We start from the raw sequence: 22,541 nt of genomic DNA on the forward strand, positions 1-22,541 counted from the left end.
GGCATACTCCTGAAGAATAAGTGGTCTTTAATTCATGAATTCAGGAATTAGGAAGGCCTTGCTGTATATTTGGCATACACTAATAAGATTTTTCTGTATCTGCAACCACCTTTGTCTACTATACGTAGATTGAAAATTGGGGGAAAAGAATGGGAGAAGTAATTCTAAGGTTTGGAAATGAGAAGCTTAATTCTTAGTGCTTTTTCTTTTCCTTTATAAAGTAAGGAGAGAGTGATGTTTCTGTCTAAATGTGACATGATCCGTCTGGTTTAAGCAACATTTTCCCCCTGAATATTTAATTTTTCAATTTTTAGAGATTATTGTATTATTGTATTTTTGTTTGATCCATAATATCCTGGACCAGTCAACCTACATGTTGCCTAACTGTTCCTGCCCATATGTTTTTAGCCAGAGAACTGATACCAAGACAGTACAATGAAAGACCCAAAACTTAGTTTTCTTTGACTTTTGCTTCTTTCTTCACTTTCCTCCCAGGAAGTAAAAAAAAAAAAAAAAAAAAAGAAAGAAGAGTAGCAAATGACTTATTTTCGCTTCTGTATCTTGTGTTACAGAAAATTGGGAAAATATAAATAAAAAGATAAAAATTATCTCACTATCCAGAGACAATAAACTTTTAATATAATGTTATATATTATTCTAGGTGTATTTATATTTAAATGGTACCATACTGCATATAATGTGTTTTTTATATAATAATTTATTGTGAACTATCTATTTCAACATGTATACTTGGACAATGTTTTTAGTGACTTAAGCATAATAGGATTGTGTTTTTGGAGAGTTTTATTTACTTGTTCCCCATTGTAAGCAACGTTTCTTTGGATACACTTGTATTTTGTATAGATCTTTATTTCCTTAGTGAAAAGCCCTATAAACTAATTTGATATGTCAAAAGATACTGTTTCAAAGCTTAAGATATGTACTATCAAATTGCCCTCCAAAGAGGGAAGAATAATATAGTTTATCACCAACAGAGTCCAACTCTGTACACTGAGGTCCTTTTAATAATTTATCTATTTCTTGTCTCCCTAACAGATATGATCAATGGTGGCTAGCTACATTATTATGTGTTCACAGGTTCTTAATATAATTTGCTACTTTAATGATAATAAGGAATCCAACAGGAAATAGCAAATCAATGCTTTCTTTCCTTGTCTCTTCTCTTAGATGGAGTCCATTGTCTCACTTGTGCAATGATGCTTCTTAACACAGATCTCCATGGCCATGTAAGTATAGGGTTGTGAAGCTGTCTTAGAGAAAGTGAAATATCTTAGGCTTATCTTTGCTTTTGCATTCACATGTGCTTATTCTCTGCCTCCCAACTCTCATTCTCTACATGGCAGATAGGTAAATGTAAATCCTTGGAAAAAGAAATAACTTTATGAGCATAATTCACTTAAAAGTGAATATATTGTCTACATGTGTGGAATTGTCTTATCTGTAGTGAGTGTGTTCTGTATCTTCTTTCTCCAGTAGATGGCAGAGACAGAGCATTTGCTTTTTTGTTTCATTTTTTTGGTTAGCTATTTGGGTTAATATTTGATGGAAAGGGGATATAAGTTAGATCTGAAAATGTTAACTGTATTTTTACTAAATACAGTAGCTAGCCAGTCTTAGGATCAGCCTTTTCTACACTTCTCAGTTCACATTGGCCTTTTACTAGTTGAAATATCAAAATAATCTAATTACTGTCTCATCTTCTATTTAAGATATTGAGTGAAATTTAATTTATAATTATATATAAATTTTTACCTATCATAGATGTGAAGTTTTAGCATTCACTTAAACTTTATATTAGAGAAAATGAAAGTGTTTTTGTTTAATATAGGCCAATATGTACTTAGCACAAAAATTATTTCATTAGTCCCAGGTCCATTTATTTTGAAGAGAAAACCAGGTTTCTTATAATTAAAGAATCTAGATCATTCCTTGATTTGCTATACAATGTATTTTGCAATTTAAAAAAATCATATTAAAAGAACTAAAACTTTAGGTATCCATCCAAATTTGATCTCATATTCCAAAAGGCTATATAATTTCCTTAGGAAAGGCAAAATGGAGCTGTATGGGGCCATTGAGATGGTTTGAAGGGAAAATAAGTGTTCTATCATCAGAAAAATGAGGAAGAGTTGTAGTGATAGTTAACATTGCCTTCGCAAATCTCACAATACTCAACCAGGAAGTTCCTACTGCAATTTCCATGAGGTAAATTTAGAATGACCTATTGATTCAGAGATACGTGTCCAGAGGTGATACAGAATAAAATTAGTAGATACTTTCGAAGGACATTTTGGGGTAGTGGCATTGTAATACATCTTGGGGAAATGAAAGTATTAGGATTCCCATAATGTGAGCGTTGACATGAGAATCAGAATTTAAACTCATCCAGCTTGTAACGGGGATGACCGGTCAGTGGACAGTCCTGACCACTGTTTTTCTCTCCTTTCTTCTCTGTCTTATGGTGACAGTTACAATCCTGTCCCCATTCTTTTCCTCCCACATAATTTCTCAACCTAACTTTCAGCTGAAAGAGACAATTTTGAATACTCTTGTCCACATATAACTTTGACCCAAGTCAGTGAGTTCCAGCATTAGGTATCTTCTTCACATGAGATATTTTGAGGTCTCCTTCACATACAGTGGTTTTGCAGTTAGTGTCTGTTGACTGAGAAAATGTGTAATGACCAAAAAAAAAAAAGTCCAGTAATACTCTCAATTCTTATTTAAGAGTTGAGGATCTCATAGAACTTCTGTGGAAGTTGCTAGATGGGAGACTGGTTTCTTTTAAAACCTGAATTACTTTGTGGAAAGCTAATATTGCTTTAATAATACTTTCAAATAAACTTGTATCTTATTAATCACAATACTTTGAAACATAGTAGTAAATAAAGGTGTGAAGTTGGTTTTTTATTCAGATAACTCAGCATGCTTGATATCCAAACTAGCCATGGGCACCCTAGTGTCTATGTCCATAGGTTCAGAACCACAGACCTCGGATTTGCTCTTGCTCTGTCTTCAGACCACTTTTGAATAACTGGAAAGAGATTAAGTGGAGCATCATACTTCTTTTTGGCAACTAGAATGTAAGAGTTTATAGGTAAGAGGCAGTATACAAATGAGCAGTTTAGTATTATCCTGATTTATGCCAATCATACATAATTAACACTTGGCTATAGTGACAGAATTACGTATAAGAGGGAGAATATTATAAGTACAATAGCATCATCATATTTTTAGTGATTATTAGTTCGTAGCTTTGTTTTTGAAAAATGTGTGCTATATATATATATATACTTAGGGTTATCTGTTGTTTAGGTTTTAAATAGTAGAGGTGCTTTTTAATCCTTAATTACAATGGATGCTGTTAAAAGTTTGCTGAATATATAGTAGTTTCATAAAAACTAACCATATGAAAATGTGTTTCTTTTTCTTCCAACTCTGGATTCACTTAAAAAATAAATTTTCCTTCTAGGTGGTAAGTTTTTATCCATAATTTTGGATGTAGCTTCTCTTGCATCATGATTGCCTGATTTATTGTTACAGTATTTGTTTGACTTAATAGCATGGCCCCTTTGAAGGTGAATCATTCAAAATATAAAGTGAATTATTTCCAGTGTTGGCCACTTTTCACCTCCTTAGGCTGTACTGCCTAGGCCATCATCACTTCTCATTACTTAGTCTAATACTAGAATAACCCTCTTGGGGAGTGAACTAATAAACCATTTTCTTTTTCTTCCTTACCATTGTGCCATGATAGCAATACAACAGCATGATCTTTCTCAGAAGTACTGAGATAAACTTGTCCTCATGCTTTCAGTGGGGGAGGCATAACTTGGGAATTAGCTTCTTTTGGCTTTGTGTGTGTGTGTGTGTGTGTGTGTGTGTGTGTATGAATCCTCCTTGAAAGTTTTATTTACTCTAAGGAATGATGATACATTGAAAATGCACTGGTATGGGCCTTTGTTCATTCTGTTAACTTTCTTACTAATAAAATGACAAAACAAATACTAATAATATAGCATATCTAATATAATGTTATATGTTGGAATGCCTTTCTGCCTTTCTTTTTAAAATTTATTCTATCATTCAGCAAACACAGTATGTCTACTCTATCCAAGTTCTGTGCCATTTGGGTAAGGATCGGGAATGAATGAGACATTCATGGAAGTCAAATTTCATTTCTGGTAGTGTTGGTTAGGCTGATTTCCATTACTCCTTTTAACTGAAGAATGATAGCAGGTAAATGAGGTACTATGGTGGAAAAGTACTGGGGTGCTATTTTAATTATACCTTAGATTATTGAATTTCACTAAGTAGCCTAGGGAAAAAAAAACAAACTGAAGAAAATGCAATATTTTTGGGAGAAGTTCATTCAGATGTTATAATTTTGTTGGAGCTAAAAACGATGATTCTCTTTCTTACCTATTTTTAAAAATATGAATGGCACATCATTATTTTAGCAATAGTATTGACTTGGTTTTGTTTGTCTGCATGTGGTTTATTCTCTTAGATGAATTAAGTATTTTATAGTTATGGTCACATGGCTAATTTGCTATAAGTAATCTCTTATTTTTAAAATGCCTTCATCTGTAAAATATGTATGTAAATTAAATTTTTGCACATACAGATAAATTTCATTAAAATAAACTCTAGAGTTTATTTTTCTCTTACTGTACTAGAATTAAGTTTTTTTTTTTTTTTTTAGAATTAAGTTGTATTGATGTTTAAACTACCAATGTGGAAAGAGCTGAAAATCTGAAAATCTTTTTTCTTTAAAGCCCTGTGTTTTATTGGAAATAGTATGAATAAAAAGATTTTGTCATGTTAGAATGAATTCAAACCTATTTCTTTTCTGGACTAATATTCAAATGTACTTTATTGACTGTAGCTCTCTGGTACTTCTGTCATAGTTGAGATTCAACTATCTGCCAGGATTATCACTTGGACCGAAGACAGGTATCAGGGGCAGGGCAATAAGCAGGAACTTCTCACCAGGACTGGACCCTGAGGTGGGAGGAGGTTTTAGATATAGACTGAGTTGTAATGAAAAGTGGGATAGATAAGTATAGAATCAGTTGGTCAGTTTCACAACTAGAAGTCAAAAGAGATCTATAAGACAGTGGCTGCCAGGGTCAGACCATGGTCAAAGGCAATAGCCAGGACATTATTTTTAATGTGGCTTAAGATTTTTAGTAGCAATTTTACCCGAAGTATCTTATGTTTTTCAGTAATGGCAGGAGCTAGCCCGCTCTGCAACAGGTGTAAAGGGGTTGGGGGTGTGGTTCTGGAGTGGTGGCTCTATGTGGCTCAGGCAAGGAGCATCCTGTAGATATCTTTGGGATACTCTGAGTGTGTTGAGTATCATCCTCAGTGGTCTGAGTTTAGTGTATGAGGCAGGACCTTACTGTTTTGTTTTTGTTTTGGTGTTCACTTGTAGGTTGAATAAGGAATAAAACGCAGTGGGACGCCTGGGTGGCTCAGCGGTTGAGCATCTGCCTTCGGCTCAGGGCATGATCCCAGAGTCCCGGGATCGAGTACCACATAGGGCTTCCTGTATGGAGCCTGCTTCTGCCTCTGCCTCTCTCTCTCTCTCTGTGTCTCTCATGAATAAATAAATAAAATCTTAAAAAAAAAGGAATAAAACCCAGTTAGTATACCATACTGGTAGGGGGCCATAAAGAAGTCAAGGAATCAAGTATAGATTTTGTTAATAGAATAGTGTTAAAAAAATATATATGTAGTTCAATTTGACATAGGTCACAGCAGTCCATTATTTTGCAGTCTATAAACTGCACTGGTAATTGTGTTTTTAATTTCTAGGTTTGCTCTGTAGGATCATAGAGTTTTAAATGGCGGGTAAAATATTTGGTTTATTATCAGAAGTGGAAAATGACTATTATAAGTAGAATTGTTTAATACATTTACTTTTCATGTATGCTGTTTTGCCTTTCTACTCACAAAAGCATCACAAACCTTTGTGAGGTTGATTAAGTAGGTTTAATATCCTTAGGAAAGCTCTTGCTGTGATTATCGTTATTGTAACTGGAAGCTACCTTAAGTACCTTTTGCCTACTGCCCTCCCTCCTGTATAGCTTTCTTCTCTATGGGCTCCTCTCCTGTCTGTGCTGTCCCATATCCTTGATATCCTTGATGCCCTCTGCCAGGAAAGCCATCCCTGGCATTCATTAATTTTCCTAAGTTTTACTCTACTGTAGATTCTAGCCTTGTTCTTAATTTCCATTCACCCAGCACAACTCCCATCCCTTGGGAATCCTCTTTTCCATGTCCTTGATACCAAATCTTTCTTTTCACCTCTTTGAGAGCTTCCCAGCCACCGTGACTTCCAGAAGGCTCTCATTCCTGGGGCTTCTCAGTGATTTGGTAGTTCACAGAAGCATCAGGTCTGGACCAGAATTGCCAAAGGTTTATGGTGGGGTGTTGGGTTCAGTTTTACTGTTACTGTTTCTCTGGTTAGAATGAGCATTTTGGGGATTGCCTGACAACTTTAACCATCAGCTGTGGAAATGTTATACAGAAAAATGTCTTGATTTCAGATTTTTAAATTTTTTAAAAGATTTTATTTATTTATTAGAGATGGAGTGAGAGAGAGAGAGAGCAAGAGAGAGCACAAATGGTGGGGAAGGGCCGAGGTAGGGACAGAAGCAGGCTTCTGGCTGAGCAGAGCAGGGAGCCGGACATGGGGCTCAATCCTAGGCCCCTGAGATCATGACCTGAGCTGAAGGCAGGCATTTAACTGACTGAGCCACCCAGGCACCCCTCAGATTTTTCAATTTTAAAATGACCTTTAAGATACTGTCACAGGGATCCCTGGGGGGCTCAGTGGTTTAGTGCCTGCCTTTGGCCCAGGGCGTGATCCTAGAGTCCCCGGATCGAGTCCCACATCAGGCTCCCTGCATGGAGCCTGCTTCTCCCTCTGCCTGTGTCTCTGCCTCTCTCTTAATCTCTCTCTCTCTGTGTCTCATGAATAAATAAATAAAATCTTAAAAAAAAAAATCCTGTCACATATGACTATGTGAATTTTCATAGGAATGCTTGCTTACTTAATCATGTCACAGTTAACCATGTACTGGTGCATTTTCTTCTGTGACTGCTCAAAATGAAAGCCTCCTTTCCTTTTTCTCTTTCCTCCTTTCCTTTTCCTTTTTTTCCCATTTCTTTTTCCTTAGTCACCTCATACCTCTTCTTTCATTCTTCACTTTTTTTTTTTTTTTTTGTAGTTCTGCTTTTTTAAGAATAGGTTCATACATGGAAAATACAACTCAGATATCAGTTGGGTCAGTGGGCTCATTTAGGGACCTCAGGTAGTATAATTTATACATTATTCAGTTGCTGCATTCCTTCTTACTATTATGAACTTTTTACATTTGCACAGTCATTAGTAGAAAATGATAAAAGAAAGTAGATGAAACTCCATATTAGGTCTGTTTTTGCTCTTTCTTCCTGTGAAGTGAGGAAGGTGATTGAAACCTCTCACCTCTAATTCCATTATTTAAGTTAATATTTGTCCTAAAGTACAAGTTTAGTCTTTGTAATATGATAATGAGGTCAATATCTTTTCCTTTATCTTCTCAAATTTCAGAGGAAACACTTTCTATGAAATTGTGATAGAATCTGCTACTACAGTACTTCTCAAACTTGATAGTATCACATTCCCTTTATACTCTTAATTCTTTTTGAGGGCTCCAAAGAACCTTTGTTTATATCCATTAATATGTACTATGTTAGAAACTAAAATGGATAATATTTTAAAATATTTATTAAGTTAAAGTAGCATTAATTAATCCATTAACTGAATAACATACTATTTTAAAATGAGTGAATTTCATATTTTAGTTTATTTTTAGGTGTACAACATAATGATTCATTATTTATATATATTACAAAATAGTCACCACAATAAGTCCAGTTAACATTTGTCACCATTCATGTTTATAATTTTTTTTCTTAGGATCGGAACTTTTAAGCTACTCTTAATTTTCCAACATTCACCATGTGACTGTAACTACAGTCACCATGAATTACATTATATCCCAAGGTGGTATTTATTTTATAACTGGAAGATTGTACCCTTTTTAAAAATTGAAGTATAAAAAAAAAATTGAAGTATAGTTGATATACATTGTTAGGTTCTGGTATACAAATAGTGATTTGACAGATCTCTATGTTATGCTGTGCTCACAGCTGTAACTACCATCTGTTACCATACAATGCTATTACAATACTTTTGACTATTTTCCCTATACTGTACTTTTTTTCCTGTGACTTCCTCACTGCATAACTAGAAGCCTGTGTCTCCCAGTCCCCTTCACCTATTTTGCCCAACTCCCCATCCTCCTCCCCTCTGGCAGCCCATCAGTTTGTTCCTCTGTATTTATGAGTCTGTTTCGGTTTTTCTTTCTTTTTTTCTTTTTACTTTACAAACACTTATTTTTTCAAAAAATTTTTTAAAGATTTTATTTATTCATGAGAGACACAGAAAGAGAGAGAGAGAAAGAGAGAGAGAGAGAGGTAGAGACCCAGGAAGAGGGAGGAGCAGACTCCATACAGGGAGCCTGACATGGGACTCCATCCCTGGTCTCCAGGATCAGGCCCTGGGCTGAAGGCGGCGCTAAACCACTGAGCCACCCGGGCTGCCCTTTTTTCAAGTTTTTGTTTAAATTTTAGTTGGTTAACATACAGCATAATATTAGTATCAGATGTGCAATTTAGTGATTCAGTACTTACAAAGAACACTCAGTACTCATCACAAGTGTACTCTTTAATCCCCATCACCTATTTGTTCATTTGTTTGTTTTCAGATTCCACATATAAGTGAAATCATATGAGAATAATTCTTTTTTATGAATAATAATTATACTTAGAAAAACAAAAAAATCAGTGAAAAGAATAGGATTGAAAATTTTTTGCAAAACTCGTATTTTGCTTAATAGAAGACAGCTAAACTCTCTGCTGCTGTTATTTATTTAGTTGCAGGATGTCACAAGTAATGTAGCTTCTAGAAAACTCCACTATAACTTGTGAGAGAGAGTGACAAAAATGTTCTGAGTATTATTTTAACAGCAGGTTTGACCTCATGAACACTCTGAACAGGATCCCTGAGTCATACTTTGAGAAGCACTGTGTTACAGTATTATTATCAGTTGCCATATTTTTTTCTTTATACCACTTCTAGTTCTTTTGTCAATGGTAGTTTATACACAAGACGCAGGAAAAGTCCAAGTAATAGTTCAGATATCCCTAAAAGTTGAACTTCTAAAACTTACATTAGCTCTGTGATTGGAGTTTATGAAAGAGTACATTGAATATCAGTCATAGCTACTTGGTTGGAAATTTACAAAGGATTCTGCTTTGCCTGCTAATCAAAATATAAAAAAATAGACACCTGAGGGTGGCATAATACGATTAAACGTATTTGTTAGAGAAGAGTACAGAACAAAAACAAAATAGGATCTTATAGCAGAGCTACGGAACTAAAGTAATTACCGAGTTCGTAGTATGGGTTTTTTTTTTTTTTGTTTCGTTTTTACCATTTATTGTAACATGTTGGAGAGGGTGGGGTTGTCATGTGGGAAGGTATGCCTGCTGTGTTTTTAGTATCCCAGGATTTATGGGGCCAGATTTTATGAATGGATCATGAAGGCTTTTAATTTCTCTGAAAGCATGTTTCCCACAATGCTTCCATACTCTACATTATTAAAAAAATAATTTTAGGGTTATTTTGCCTAAGTCTACAACCTGTAGGTCAGAGTATATATATTGCGTTCTGTTTTTCTGGGTATTCACAGGAATACCTGGCTTTGCTAGCAGCTCTCTCTTGCGACTGAGTTTGGGTTAGGTCTTGACTGGAGCTTTAAAGAAGGCTTCAGACGAGATCGGGCGCATTCACGGTAGTATGGCTGTAAAAGGGTAGGAAATATCAGAAAGGGAGATAGAACATAGACTCCTAACTCTGGGAAACGAACTAGGGGTGGTGGAAGGGGAGGAGGGCGGGGGGGGGGGGTGAATGGGTGACGGGCACTGGGGGGCACTTGAAGGGATGAGCACTGGGTGTTATTCTGTATGTTGGCAAATTGAACACCAAACAAAAATAAATTTATTATTAAAAAAAAATAAAAAATAAATAAAGAAGGCTTCATACCTCCGGTTGTCAGGGAAGGCATGCTCAAAGCAAAGACCTGGTCACTCTTGTGCAGAATTTTGGCCAGCAGCTTGAATGGTTTGTAGGTGAGCCTAAAGAAGGAATGTCTTCATCTTAACTTTGCCCCTTTGCTCTCATTGTTACCACTAAAGTTGGGAGCTATCAGCTGATTAGGAAAAAAAAATGCCATAATTTTAATAGTAAGGCACAGAATACATCAGGATGCCTGGATGTATGCTTGCTCATGGTGTTGTCCTCAATACAAGCCACTTCCTTCCAGTTTTCTTTTTTTTTTATTTAAAGATTTTATTTATTTATTCATGAGAGACACACAGAGAGAGGCAGAGACATAGGCAGAGGGGGAAGCTGGCTCTCTGTGGGGAGCCCGATGCGGGACTTGATCCCAGGACCCCAGGATCATGACCTGAGCCCAAGGCAGACGCTCAACTGCTGAGCCATCCAGGTGTCCCTTTCCAGTTTTCTTTTAGATCAGGGGTCAGAAGGGTACCTAGCTGGCTCAGTTGGTGGAGCATGTGGGTATAGAAATGACTTAAAATTAAAATCTCAAAAAAAAAAAAAAAATCAGGAGTCAGCAAAGTATGCACCATAGGCAAAATCCAGCTAACAGTCTATTTTTGTAAGTAAAGTTTTATGGAACACAATCACATCCATTTCTTTACATCTTCACACTAAAATGACAGTGTTGAGTAGTTGTAACAAGGACCTCATGGGCTGTGAAGCCTAAAATATTTCCTATCTGGTTCTTTCCACAAATTTATAGAACTTTTCTCTTCTACATCCCCTATCCTTAGTCCTTGAAACCTTCTCTGTCTCCCAACCGTAGTAATGTTGACGATGATCCTTTTACTTACACTCTGAATGAGAACATGTTAAAAACATCTGAGTTCAATTTTTCAGAAATGATACATTTATCAAAGAATTTCTCTCTAAAAGGGATTTAATGTATCTTTAAAAGAAAACAAATGGAATAAACAGCTTTTTATTATGTATTATAAGAGAACTTATTTGAAAATAGCAATATAGGGGCACCTGGGTGGCTCAGCAGTTGAGCATCTGCCTTCAGCTAGGGCATGATCCTGGGGTCCTGGGATCCAGTCCCACATCGGGCTCCCTGCAGGGAGCTTGCTTCTCCCTCTACCTATGTCTCTGCACCCCCCTCCTCTCTCTCTGTGTCTCTCACAATCAATAAGTAAAATATTTTTTTAAAAAAATAGCAATATAATCATTTTGGAGAAAAGCCTTAATTTTTTCTGGGGTATATGAACCTCCAGCCCTGGGTTTTTCTTCTTTTTGCTTAATATTTTCTCTCATTAAGGATGCTGCCTTAATTGGCCAAATATTAAAATTTTGGGCCTGCCTTATTTTGGGACTTCAAATAAAATTCTTAGTTTTTGTTGGTTTTCCATTCTGTATGTTAAATTTTAGGTTTGATTAAAGATGCCTCTTGGTTTTAAAGTTAATTATCTAGAGATTCATGTTCATTGAACATCTCAGATTATATTGGAAATGTTGCGTTGACTTCAATAACAATTTCTTTGGCTCTCAGTGTATCAGGAGGCTTTTTCACATCTCTATGCTTTATTCGTTTAATGGAAAGCAATCCAGAATATAAAAAGTTACTACAGAATTACTGCCTTGGCATGTAATTGGCCAGCATTTGTTTCAGAGCAAGCCTACTTTTTTCCAAAGTTATGAATCAATTTGGGAAAAAAATAGAACCATGTCATTGTGTGAGTTTCTCTGTGATAGCTATATATGGTAGAGATACAAAATCAATGATTACAGCTAGCTTTGTTCAGTGGACAGTATTTGAATAACAGTATTTCAAAATAATTGATACAATTTGCTATAACAAGAAGGAAAAATCCAGGTATCATGTGAAGGAGTGTTTCTCGACAAAGAAATGAAGACAAAGACTTTATTTACTTCATTTTACTTTTAATCCATGATAAAAATGGTATAAAGGGCAGCCCCAGTGGCGCAGCAGTTTAGCGCCGCCTGCAGCCTGGGATCAAGTCCCACGTCGGGCTCCCTGCATGGAGCCTGCTTCTCCCTCTGCCTGCGTCTCTGCCTCTCGCTCTCTCTGAATAAATAAATACATAAATCTTAAAAAAAAAAAAGAATATTAAAAAAATAAAAATAAATACAATTTAAAAAATGGTATAAAAACTCAGGGAACGTTTAAACATAGATGTTAGTAAGGCACAAATGGGCTAATGAGAACGTTTGCCTTTCCTCCTAGGCCTTACCTAGAAATACCAGGGAGTCAGAGGAGGAGAATAAATAGCAGATATAAATAGCCTCAACTAATGAAATATTCAGTAAGATGTTGGGCATCTTGGACTAATAGAAAGCCATTTATCTTGGTTATTTTCTTGCATTAGTCAGACAAATTGAGGCACCTGGTGTTGGGTTGATTATACAAATTCTTCCTTACTATGGAGCACCCAGAACGTATGAATTGTTTTTGTTGGTTTGAATTCACATATCCATTTTCCCTCTAATTGCTCTTTTCCTAATTGTATTTCAAAATACAGATGAGTTAGAATGGTATCTTTAAACTAAGGTAGTCTGTGAAAGTAGACAAAAAGTGAAACGCTTAAGTAAGTAATAAAATAAATCTGACTTTAGAACGCAGTATGATTTTATAAACCAAAATAATGCCAGAGACTTTACCATTGTTTTTAAATGTTATAAAACATAACAATTGTTAATTAAACAATGAAAGTTTTATTTATACCATATAATAGAAATTTATGGTGCCCGCCCTAAAGAAGCTTTTTTGACTTAGTGATATTTAAACGTATTCTCATGAATCTTTCAAAAGAATTTTGAACAAAAAATAGTATCCTTCCATTTTAAAGATGTCCTCTAAATTTTTTTTTGTTATAAGCTTAAATAATTAAAAAATAATTTTTGATGTGGAGAGTATTGACATTAACAAATACTGTTTTGGGCAGCCCTGGTGGCGCAGCGGTTTAGCGCCGCCTGCAGCCCAGGGCGTGATCCTGGAGTCCCAGGATCGAGTCCCACGTTGGGCTCCCTGCATGGAGCCTGCTTCTCCCTCTGCCTGTGTCTCTGCCTCTCTCTCTCTCTCTCTGACTCTCATGAATAAATAAATAAAATCTTAAAAAAAATAGTGTTTTGTTAGAGTCTAAAGGTTATACTGAGGGAATAGTACTTCCAAATGACAGCAAGTACTTCTGAGTATCTGTTCCTTCAAAGAACAATGAGAAGACTTGCAAAAATTGGTCAAAAATCAGTGTTCTCAGAACTTTGGAGATTAACAAAGGCTTACAAACAATACAAAGAATGTTTATTGAAGAAAACAAAAAACAACTGAATATCCATAAGAACAGTAAAATTTGTGGTGTTTTCACTTGCAAGATTATCATTCCCCTCTCCCCAGCTCCACAGTAGTCTTGAAAACCAGTAGTCTCTGACAGTCAGTAAAAAGAGCTGTAAAAACCAGAAGTTTAGCATTCACTGGAATGGGCAGTTAGGAGCTCCCTCAAAAGCCCCATTCCCAGGGAATTGTCATTATTTGAATTGTCTGGAAGCTCCCTGGAAAATCCTGACTTGCAAAGCTTATTTATCTACTGTCTCCTGGAGCATTGAAGGTGTTTCTTAACACACACAGAACCCGATGCCAAAGCATTTAAGGAAATCTCTATCCAATAATAAGCTGGCTGCTGAGCTCACTGAGACTTCAGAGGTCAACGTTGTTCCTGAACAGCAAAGATTTAGTTCCGGAAAAGCCACTAAAAAAAAAAACAATACAGTAACAACAAACAGGTGGGAAGGGGGAGGAATCTGATTTATAGATTTGCCACATTATTTAAAATCTTTAGTTTTCAACAAATAACTATGAGACTTGCAAAGAAATAAGAAAGTATGGGTCATACACAGTAAAAGAAAGAAGTCAATAGAAACTGTCCTCAAGGAAAGCCAGACTTTGGGATTAAAAATATTCAACTATGTGCTGTCTAAAAGGGACACTTTTTAGATTTAGAAACAAATAGGTTGAAAGTTAAAGAATGAGAAGAGTAGTACCATGTAAACAGTAATGGGCAGGAAGCTGGTGTTTCTATGTTAACATCAACAAAATATACTTTAAGACCAGAATTACTAGAAACAAAGGCATTTTGTAGTGATGAAAAGGTTAATGCACCAAGAGGTTACAACAGGTCTAAGTGTAGGCACTTAGTAAATAGCCCTGTAATAAATGGATAAACAACTGACAAGTGGAAGGTAGATAATACACGCAAAATCAAAGCACAATAATTTACAAAGCAAATACTGACAGAACTAAAAGGAGCAATAAGCGGCAGTACTGTAATAGCCTTTAATACCCACTCTCATGAATGGATAGATCACTTAGAGAATCAATAAGGAAACAATATATTTAAACAATACTATAGACCACAAAGGTCAGAAAATGAGAATAGAAATCAATAACAGGAGGAAAACAGGAAAATTCACAAATATATCGAAATTAAGTCAGTGTATCAAAGAAGAAATCAAAAAGGAAATGAAAAAGTATCTTGAGACAATTAAAAATGGAAATACAACATACTAAAACTTACGGAATGTAGCATAAACAGTTCCAAGAGGAAACTATAGCTACAAAAGGAAACTATAAAACATATATACTAAAACTAAACTAAAAACTATAAAAGCTATAAAAGGAAACTATAGCTAGAATAAACAAAGATCTCAAACAACCTAATCTTATACCTCAACAAACTAAAAGCCCAATGTTAGCAAAAGAAAAGAAATAATAAAGATAAGATTAGAACTAAATGGAATAGAAAATGGAAAGCAATAGAAAAGATTAAGAAACTGAATTGGTAAAAAAAGAAAAAAGAAAAAAAAGAAACTGAATTGGTTCTTTGAAATGATAACGATAACAAAACTGACAAACTTTTAGGTTAGACTAGCCAAGAAAAAAAGAGAAGACATTAAACAGACACTACAGAAATCCAAAGAATTATGGAAAACTACATATTAATGATTATACTCCAGTTTATTGGAGTAAATGGATAAATTTCTAGAAACACACAGCCCATCAAGATTGTTTGAAACAGAAGACCTGAACAGACCCATTGTGAGTAAGGAGATTGATTCAGTATTAGAAACAAGCCTCACAAGCCAGTACCAGATGATTTTGCTGATGAATTCAAACATTTAAAGAAGGATTAATGCCAGTCCTTATCAAATTCTTCCAAAAAATTCAAGAAGAGGAGAGGACCCTTCCAAACCATTTATAAGAACAGCATTACCCTGTTACAAACAGCAGATAAGGTCACCATTAGAAAAGATAATTACAGGCCACTAATGAAGACAGATACAAAAATTCTTGAAGTACTAGCAAACCACATTTAAAAGCACATTGATAAAGAACATACACTGTGATAAAGTGGGATTTGTTCCCAAGAGGCAAGGATATTTCAACATACACAGATCAATAAATATGATATATTACATTAATAAAATGAAATAAGTTATATAATCATCCTAATAGATGCAAAAAAAGTATTTAGCAAAACTTAATAAATATCCTTTCATGATAAAACTCTCAATACATTGGATATGGAAGTGTACCTCAACAAACCACTGCCAACATTGTACTCCATGGTGAAATGTTGAAAGTTTTTCATCTAAGAATGAGGCAAGGGTTTCCATTCTCACTATACCTATTCAACTTAGTAATGCAAATCCTAGCCATAGCAATCAAGGAAAAGAAAAGAATCCAATTTGGAAAGAAGTAAAATCATCTGTTTGCAAGTGATATGATCTTAAATATAGAAAACTAAAGACTACACACACACAAATGTTAGAACTAATAAAGGAATTCAGTAAACATTGAAGATAAAAAGCCAATATACAAAAAGTCTTTTGGGTTTCTATATACTAATGACAGAGTATGTGAAAAAGAAAACAATCCCAGTCACAATATTATCAAAAACAACGAAATACCTAGGAATAAAAGGTGGTGAAAGATCTGTACACTCAAAACTAGAAGACACTAATGAAAGAAATTGAAGACACAAATAGACGTCCCATTCATGATTGGAATAATTAATATTGTTAAAATGTCCATAGTACTCAAAGTCATCTATAGATTCAAAGCAAGCCCTATCAAAATTTCAATGGCAATTTTTACAATAAAGGAAAAACAGCCCTAAAATTTATATAGTATCACAAAAAAACCCCAAAGAGCCAAAGCAGTTCGAGGAAGAACAAAGCCAGATATATCACATTTCTGGATTTCAAACTATACTACAAATTTACAGTAATTAAAACAGTATGGAAGTGGCATAAAATAGACACACAGACCAATGGAACAGATTTGAGAGCCCAGAAATGAATTCCACATACACAATCAGCATATGTGTTGATTTTATATATTATATATATATATATATACACACACACATATAATTATATATAATTATTATGTATTATATGTTATATGTATACATTATATGTATATAAATGTTTGTTTTTGTTTGTTTTTTAAGATTTTATTTATTCATGAGAAACACAGAGAGAGAGGCAGAGACACAGGCAGAGGGAGAAGCAGGCTCCATGCAGGGAGCCCTACGTGGGACTCGATCCCAGGTCTCCAGGATCACGCCCTGGGCTGAAGGCGGCTCTAAACTGCTGAGCCACCCAGGCTGCCCAATGTTTTTCTTTTAAAGAGAGAAAGAGAATGAACAAAGGTGGAGGAAGGCCAAAGGGAGGGGGAGGGATTCTTAGCCAACTCCACGGTGAGTGCAGAGCCTGACATGGGGCTTGATCTCACAACCCTAAGATCATGACCTGAGCTGATATCAAGAGTTGGACACTTAAGCTAATTAACCACCCAGGTTTCCTATAATCAACTCATATTTGACAGGGGAGCCAAAAATACTCTATGGGGTAATAATTGTCTCTCCAATAAATGGGGTTGGGAAAACTGGTTATCGACATGCCAAAGAATGAAACTGGACCCCTATATTACACCACTCACGAAATTAACTCAGAACGGAGTAGATTTATACATAAGGCCAAAAACATTGGAAGAAAGCTCCTTGACATTGGTTTTGGAAATTATTGTTTTTAATCTGACACCAAAGCAATAGCAACAGAAGTAAAAATAGGTAAGTGGGATTACATCAAACTGAAAAGTTTGCATAGCAAAGGAAACCATCAATAAAATGAAAAGGCAGCCTATAGAATGAGAGGAAATATTTGTATTTCATGTATCTGATAGATTAATATCCAAAAAGTATAAGGAACTCTTACAACTCAATAGCAAGAAAAAAAATTAAAATTGGGAAAGGAACTGAAGTTTTCCAAGGAAGATCAATACACATGGTCAGTAGGTACATGAAAGATGCTCACCATCACTTATCAGGAAATGCAAATCAAAACCCCAATGAAATATTATCTCACACCTGTTAAAATGGCTGTTATCAAAAAGACAAGAGGTAACAAGTGCTGGTGATGATTTGGAGAAAAGGGAACTCTTGTGCATTGTTGATAGATATGTAAGTTGGTACCTCTTGTCACTTCTGTGTACCGTATTGAAGATTTTAACTGGAGTAATTAGGTAAGGATAAAAACATACCAATATCAGAAAGGAATAAGTAAAATTAACTCTGTTTGCAGTAATCTTGTATATAGAAAATCTTAAGGAATCTACCAAAAAACCCTTTAAAAATCTCAAAAACAAGTTCAGCAAGGCTGCAGAATGAAAGTGAAATATACAGAGATCAATTATATTTCTACATATCAGTAATGAGCAATATGAAAATGAAATTCATTTACAGTAGCATTAGAAATACATAAGAATAAACTGAAAATAAGATTAATATATTGATGTTGAAAATTATAAAACGTTCAAAGAAATCAAATGGAAGGTTATCCATGGTCATTCTATAGGGATTGGAACACTTAATGTTCAATTGTCATACTCTCTAAAATGATCTTTTTTTTTTTCTCTCTCTAAAATGATCTTAAAAGTTAGTAAAATCATTGTAAAAATCCCAGTTGGCTTTCTTTTTTCAGCGGTGGGGGGGCAGAAATTGATAAGTGAATCCTGAAGTTCATGTAGAAATGCCAAAAAAAACCCCTAGAGCCCAGAAATAACTGGGAGGACTTCTACTTTTTGATTGTAAAACATACTACAAAACGTTGCTAAAAGAGGAGACAAATAAGTAGAAAGACCCCCCATGTTTATGGATTGGAAGACAATATTGTTAAGATGTTCATACCACCCAAAGTGATCTGTGGATTCAACAATTTGTATCAAAATCCCAATGGCATATTTTACAGAAATAGAAAAAAAACTTAAAATTCATATGGATTCGGAAGTACTGTGGATAGCCCAAATGACTGAAAAAAACTGAAGGACCCACACTTCCTGATTCCAAAATATGGGTGTACGGCTACAGTAATCATGAGTGTGGTACTGACATAAAGATCAGCAAATAGATCAGTGGAATAGAATATACAGTGCAAAGATAGATCCTTCCATATTTGGTTTATGATCTTCAACAAGAATGCCAAAACCACTCAATGGAAAGTACAGTCTCTTCAAATGGTGTTGGGGATAAATGATATCAAGACAGAAAAATGAAGTTGGACCTTTATACCATATAAAAAATTAACTCAAAATGGATGAACAGTTTAAATATAAGAGCTAAAAGTATAAAACTCCTAGAAGAAAACATAGAAGAAAAACTTCATAACATTGGGCCTAGTAATGATTTCTTGGCTATGATACCCAAAGCACAGGCAACAGAAGCAAAAATAGACAAACAGGGTTATATTAGACTTAACTTTTGTGCATGAAAGGACACAACAGAGTTAAATGGATGGGAGAAAACATTTGCAAATTCTGTATGTGGTGAGGAGTCAATATCCTGTATATGTACCAAAACTGTAATAAAAAATGAAGCATGAACATTAAAAAGACGAAAGTGGTAAAATTAACTAAAATTACAATACAGATGATGGAACCATTAAATAAAAATATGTAGAAAGTGTCATCAAAATTATAAAATGTGGATGAAGAAAGTAAAAGAGGTAAAGCTTTGGAATATGTTTAAAATTAAGTTTATAGCAGCATTATCTACAGTAGCCAAATTATGGAAACAGCCCAAGTGTCCATCGACTGATGAATAGATAAAAAAGAATGAAACCTTGCCATTTACAACAACATGTTGGAACTAGGAAGTATTATGCCAAGCAAAATAAGTCAGAAAAAGAGGAATGCCATATGATTTCACTCATATGTATAATTTAAGAAACGAAAAAAGGGAAAAAGGCAAACCAAGAAACAGACTCTTAATTATAGAGAACAAAAACTGATGGTTACCAGAAGAGAGGTGGTGGGGGCATGGGTAAAATAGGTGATGGGGATTAAGGAATGCACTTGCTGTGATGAACACTAGATGTTGTATGGGAATATTGAACCACTATATTGTACACTTGAAACTAATAGTACACTGTATGTTAACTAACTGGAATTTATATAAAAACTTTAAAATTTGCTACCAAGTTCATACAGGATGCTGTTTATATAGGATATTTTATGTGAGCCTCACAGTAACCACAAAGAAAGAAACTTAAAATAGACAAAAATGAGAAATGAATCTAAATAAAATTTGAAAGAAAGCCATCAAGCCTCAAGGGAAGAGAGAAAGAGAAGAAAGGAATAGAGTGGAATTATAACACAGCCAGAAAACAGTGAACAAGATGACAATAAGTATATGCTTATTGATAATTACTTTAAATGTAAATGGACTAATTTCACCAGTGAGAAGACATGGAGTAGCTGAATGGGCAAGAAAACAAGAGTCAATATAGATGTTTCCTATAGGAGGCTCACTCCAGAAGTAAGGACACACACAGGAAGTGAAGGGATGGATAAAGATATTCCATGGAAATGGATCTGAAATGAAAGCGGAGTAGATATACTTGTATCAGACAGAGTAGACTTTAAAAGACTGTAGTAAAAGACAGAAAGGTATTGCACAATCTTAAAGGGGTCAGTACAATAGAAAGATAGAATACTTATAAATAAATATGCCCACAACACAGAAGCAGCAAGATATAAAAAGCAAATATTACCAGACCTAAAGAGAGAAACTGAAAGCAGTACAATAACAGTAGTAGTGTTTCATAAATTGACAGACCATTCAGGCAAAAAGATATAGAAGGAAACATCAGGCTTACATACCACATTAGACCCAGATGTATTTAATAACTATATACAGAACATTCCATCCAGAAGCAGCAGAATACACAAACTTCTCAAGTGTACATGGAATGTTCTCCAGGGTAGATCACATTTTGAGTCATAAAACAAGTCTTAGTAATTGAAGAAAATAAATCCTATCAAACATTTTTTTTCCAATCATAATGATAGGAAACTAGAAATTACAAGAAGATAATGAGTAAAAAACAACTCACAGAAACTTGGAGATTAGATAATAAGGCACTGAAAAACGAGGGTGAATCAAAACAGAAAGAAAAAACATCTAAAGAAACATGAAACAAATGTGACATATAAAAATTTATGGGATGCACAATCCCAAATCTGTAGCACACAACAAAAGTGGTTCTAGGAAGTTCATAGCAATATAGGCCTACCTCAAGAAAAACAAGGAAAAACTCAATCTAACTTTATACCTGAAAGAACTAAAGATAGAAGAGCAAAGCCCAAAATTGATAGGAAGAAGATCGTAAAGATCAGAGAGGAGATAGAGACCAAAAGAAAAGAAAATCCGTGAAACTAAGAACTAGTTCTTTGAAAACAGAAACAAAATCAAACTTTAAGCTAGACTGACCAAGAAAAAAAGGTAGAGGACTCAAATAAATAAAATAAGACATGAAAGAGAAGTTGCAACTGATATCACAAAAATACAAAGGATCATAAGAGCTACAGTGAACAATTGTATGCTAACAAGGTAGACAACCTAGAAGAAATGGATAAATTTGTAGAAACATACAATCTTCCAAGACTGAAAATGAAGAAATATAAATGTTAATAGACTTTTGCCAGGAAGTAGATTACAACAATAATCAGAAGCCTCTTAACAAATGAAAGTTCAGGATCAGATGGCTTCATTGGAAAATTCTATCAAACATTAAGAAGATTTAATATTCTTCTCAAATTCTTCCAGAAAATTGGAGAGGAAGGAACCTTTCCCAACACATTTTACGAGGCCAGCATTATCCTGATACCAAACCCAGGCAAGGACAACCAAAAAAGGGAAAATTATAGTCCAGAGTCCTTGGTGAACATAGAAGCAAAAATCTTCAACAAATTATTAGTAAGCTGATCCAGTAATATGCAAAAAGATCATACACCATCATCAGGTGGCATTTATTTGAGGGTTGCAAGGACAGTTTAACATCTGCAAATCAATCAACGTGATCTATTAACAAAATGTATGATAAAAATCATATGATCATCTCAGTAGACACCGAAAAAGCATTTGATAAAATTCAACATTCATTTATGAGAAAAACTAAAAGTGGATATAGAGGGAACATACCTAAACATAATAAGTATCACAATCCTAGAGCTAGCATCATACTCAAATGGTAGAGAGCCAAAAACTTCCTCTGAGAACAGGAATAAGACAGCATTGCCCACCCCTACCACTTTTATTCAACATAGTATTGGAAATCCTAGCTATAGCAGTGAGACAAGAAAAAGAAATAAAAGGCACCCAAATCAGAAAGGCAGAAGTCAAATTTTTCACAGATGACATGGTATTACATATAGAAAACCCTGAAAAATCCACCAAAAAACTGTTCAGTTAGAATTGATAAATGAGTTCAATAAAGTTGCAGGCCATAAAATCAATACATAGAAATCCATGACACAAATAAATGGAAAGATATTCCATGCTCATGGATTGGAAGAATTACTATTGTTAAAATATCCATACTACCCAAAATAATCTGTAGACTCAATACCAATCAAAATCTTAATGGCATACTTCACAGAACTTAAAATTTTCAAGTTTTGTAAAATTTATATGAAACCACAAAATATTCTGAATAGCCAAAATGATCATGAGAAAGAACAAAGCTGTAGATATCATGCTACTTGACTTCAAACCATAATAGAAAGCTGTAATAATTAAAAAGTATGTCATTGGTATAAAAATAGACTCATAGATCAGCAGAATGAAATGAGAGCCCCAAAATAAATCCATACATGGACAATTAAACTACAAAAAAGAAACCAAGAACATACAATGGAGAAAGGATAGTCTCTTCAATAAAGAGTGCAGGGAAAACTGAACAGCCACATCCAAGATAATGAAACTACACA

At 34.7% G+C, this 22,541-nt stretch overlaps 1 protein-coding gene across 12 annotated transcripts in view; it reads left to right on the forward strand.

The window, feature by feature from the left end:
- PSD3 (pleckstrin and Sec7 domain containing 3) overlaps positions 1-22,541 on the forward strand; it is a 713,619-nt gene that overhangs the window by 380,613 nt on the left and 310,465 nt on the right. For all 12 annotated transcript variants that reach the window (XM_077849463.1, XM_077849457.1, XM_077849458.1 and 9 more), the window contains one exon: positions 1,189-1,247. In XM_077849463.1, coding sequence (XP_077705589.1) covers positions 1,189-1,247 — 59 coding nt within the window. The remainder of the gene's footprint in view (positions 1-1,188; positions 1,248-22,541) is intronic.

This window comes from Canis aureus, chromosome 15 (genome assembly GCF_053574225.1).
Source record: "Canis aureus isolate CA01 chromosome 15, VMU_Caureus_v.1.0, whole genome shotgun sequence".
NCBI lineage: Eukaryota > Metazoa > Chordata > Mammalia > Carnivora > Canidae > Canis > Canis aureus.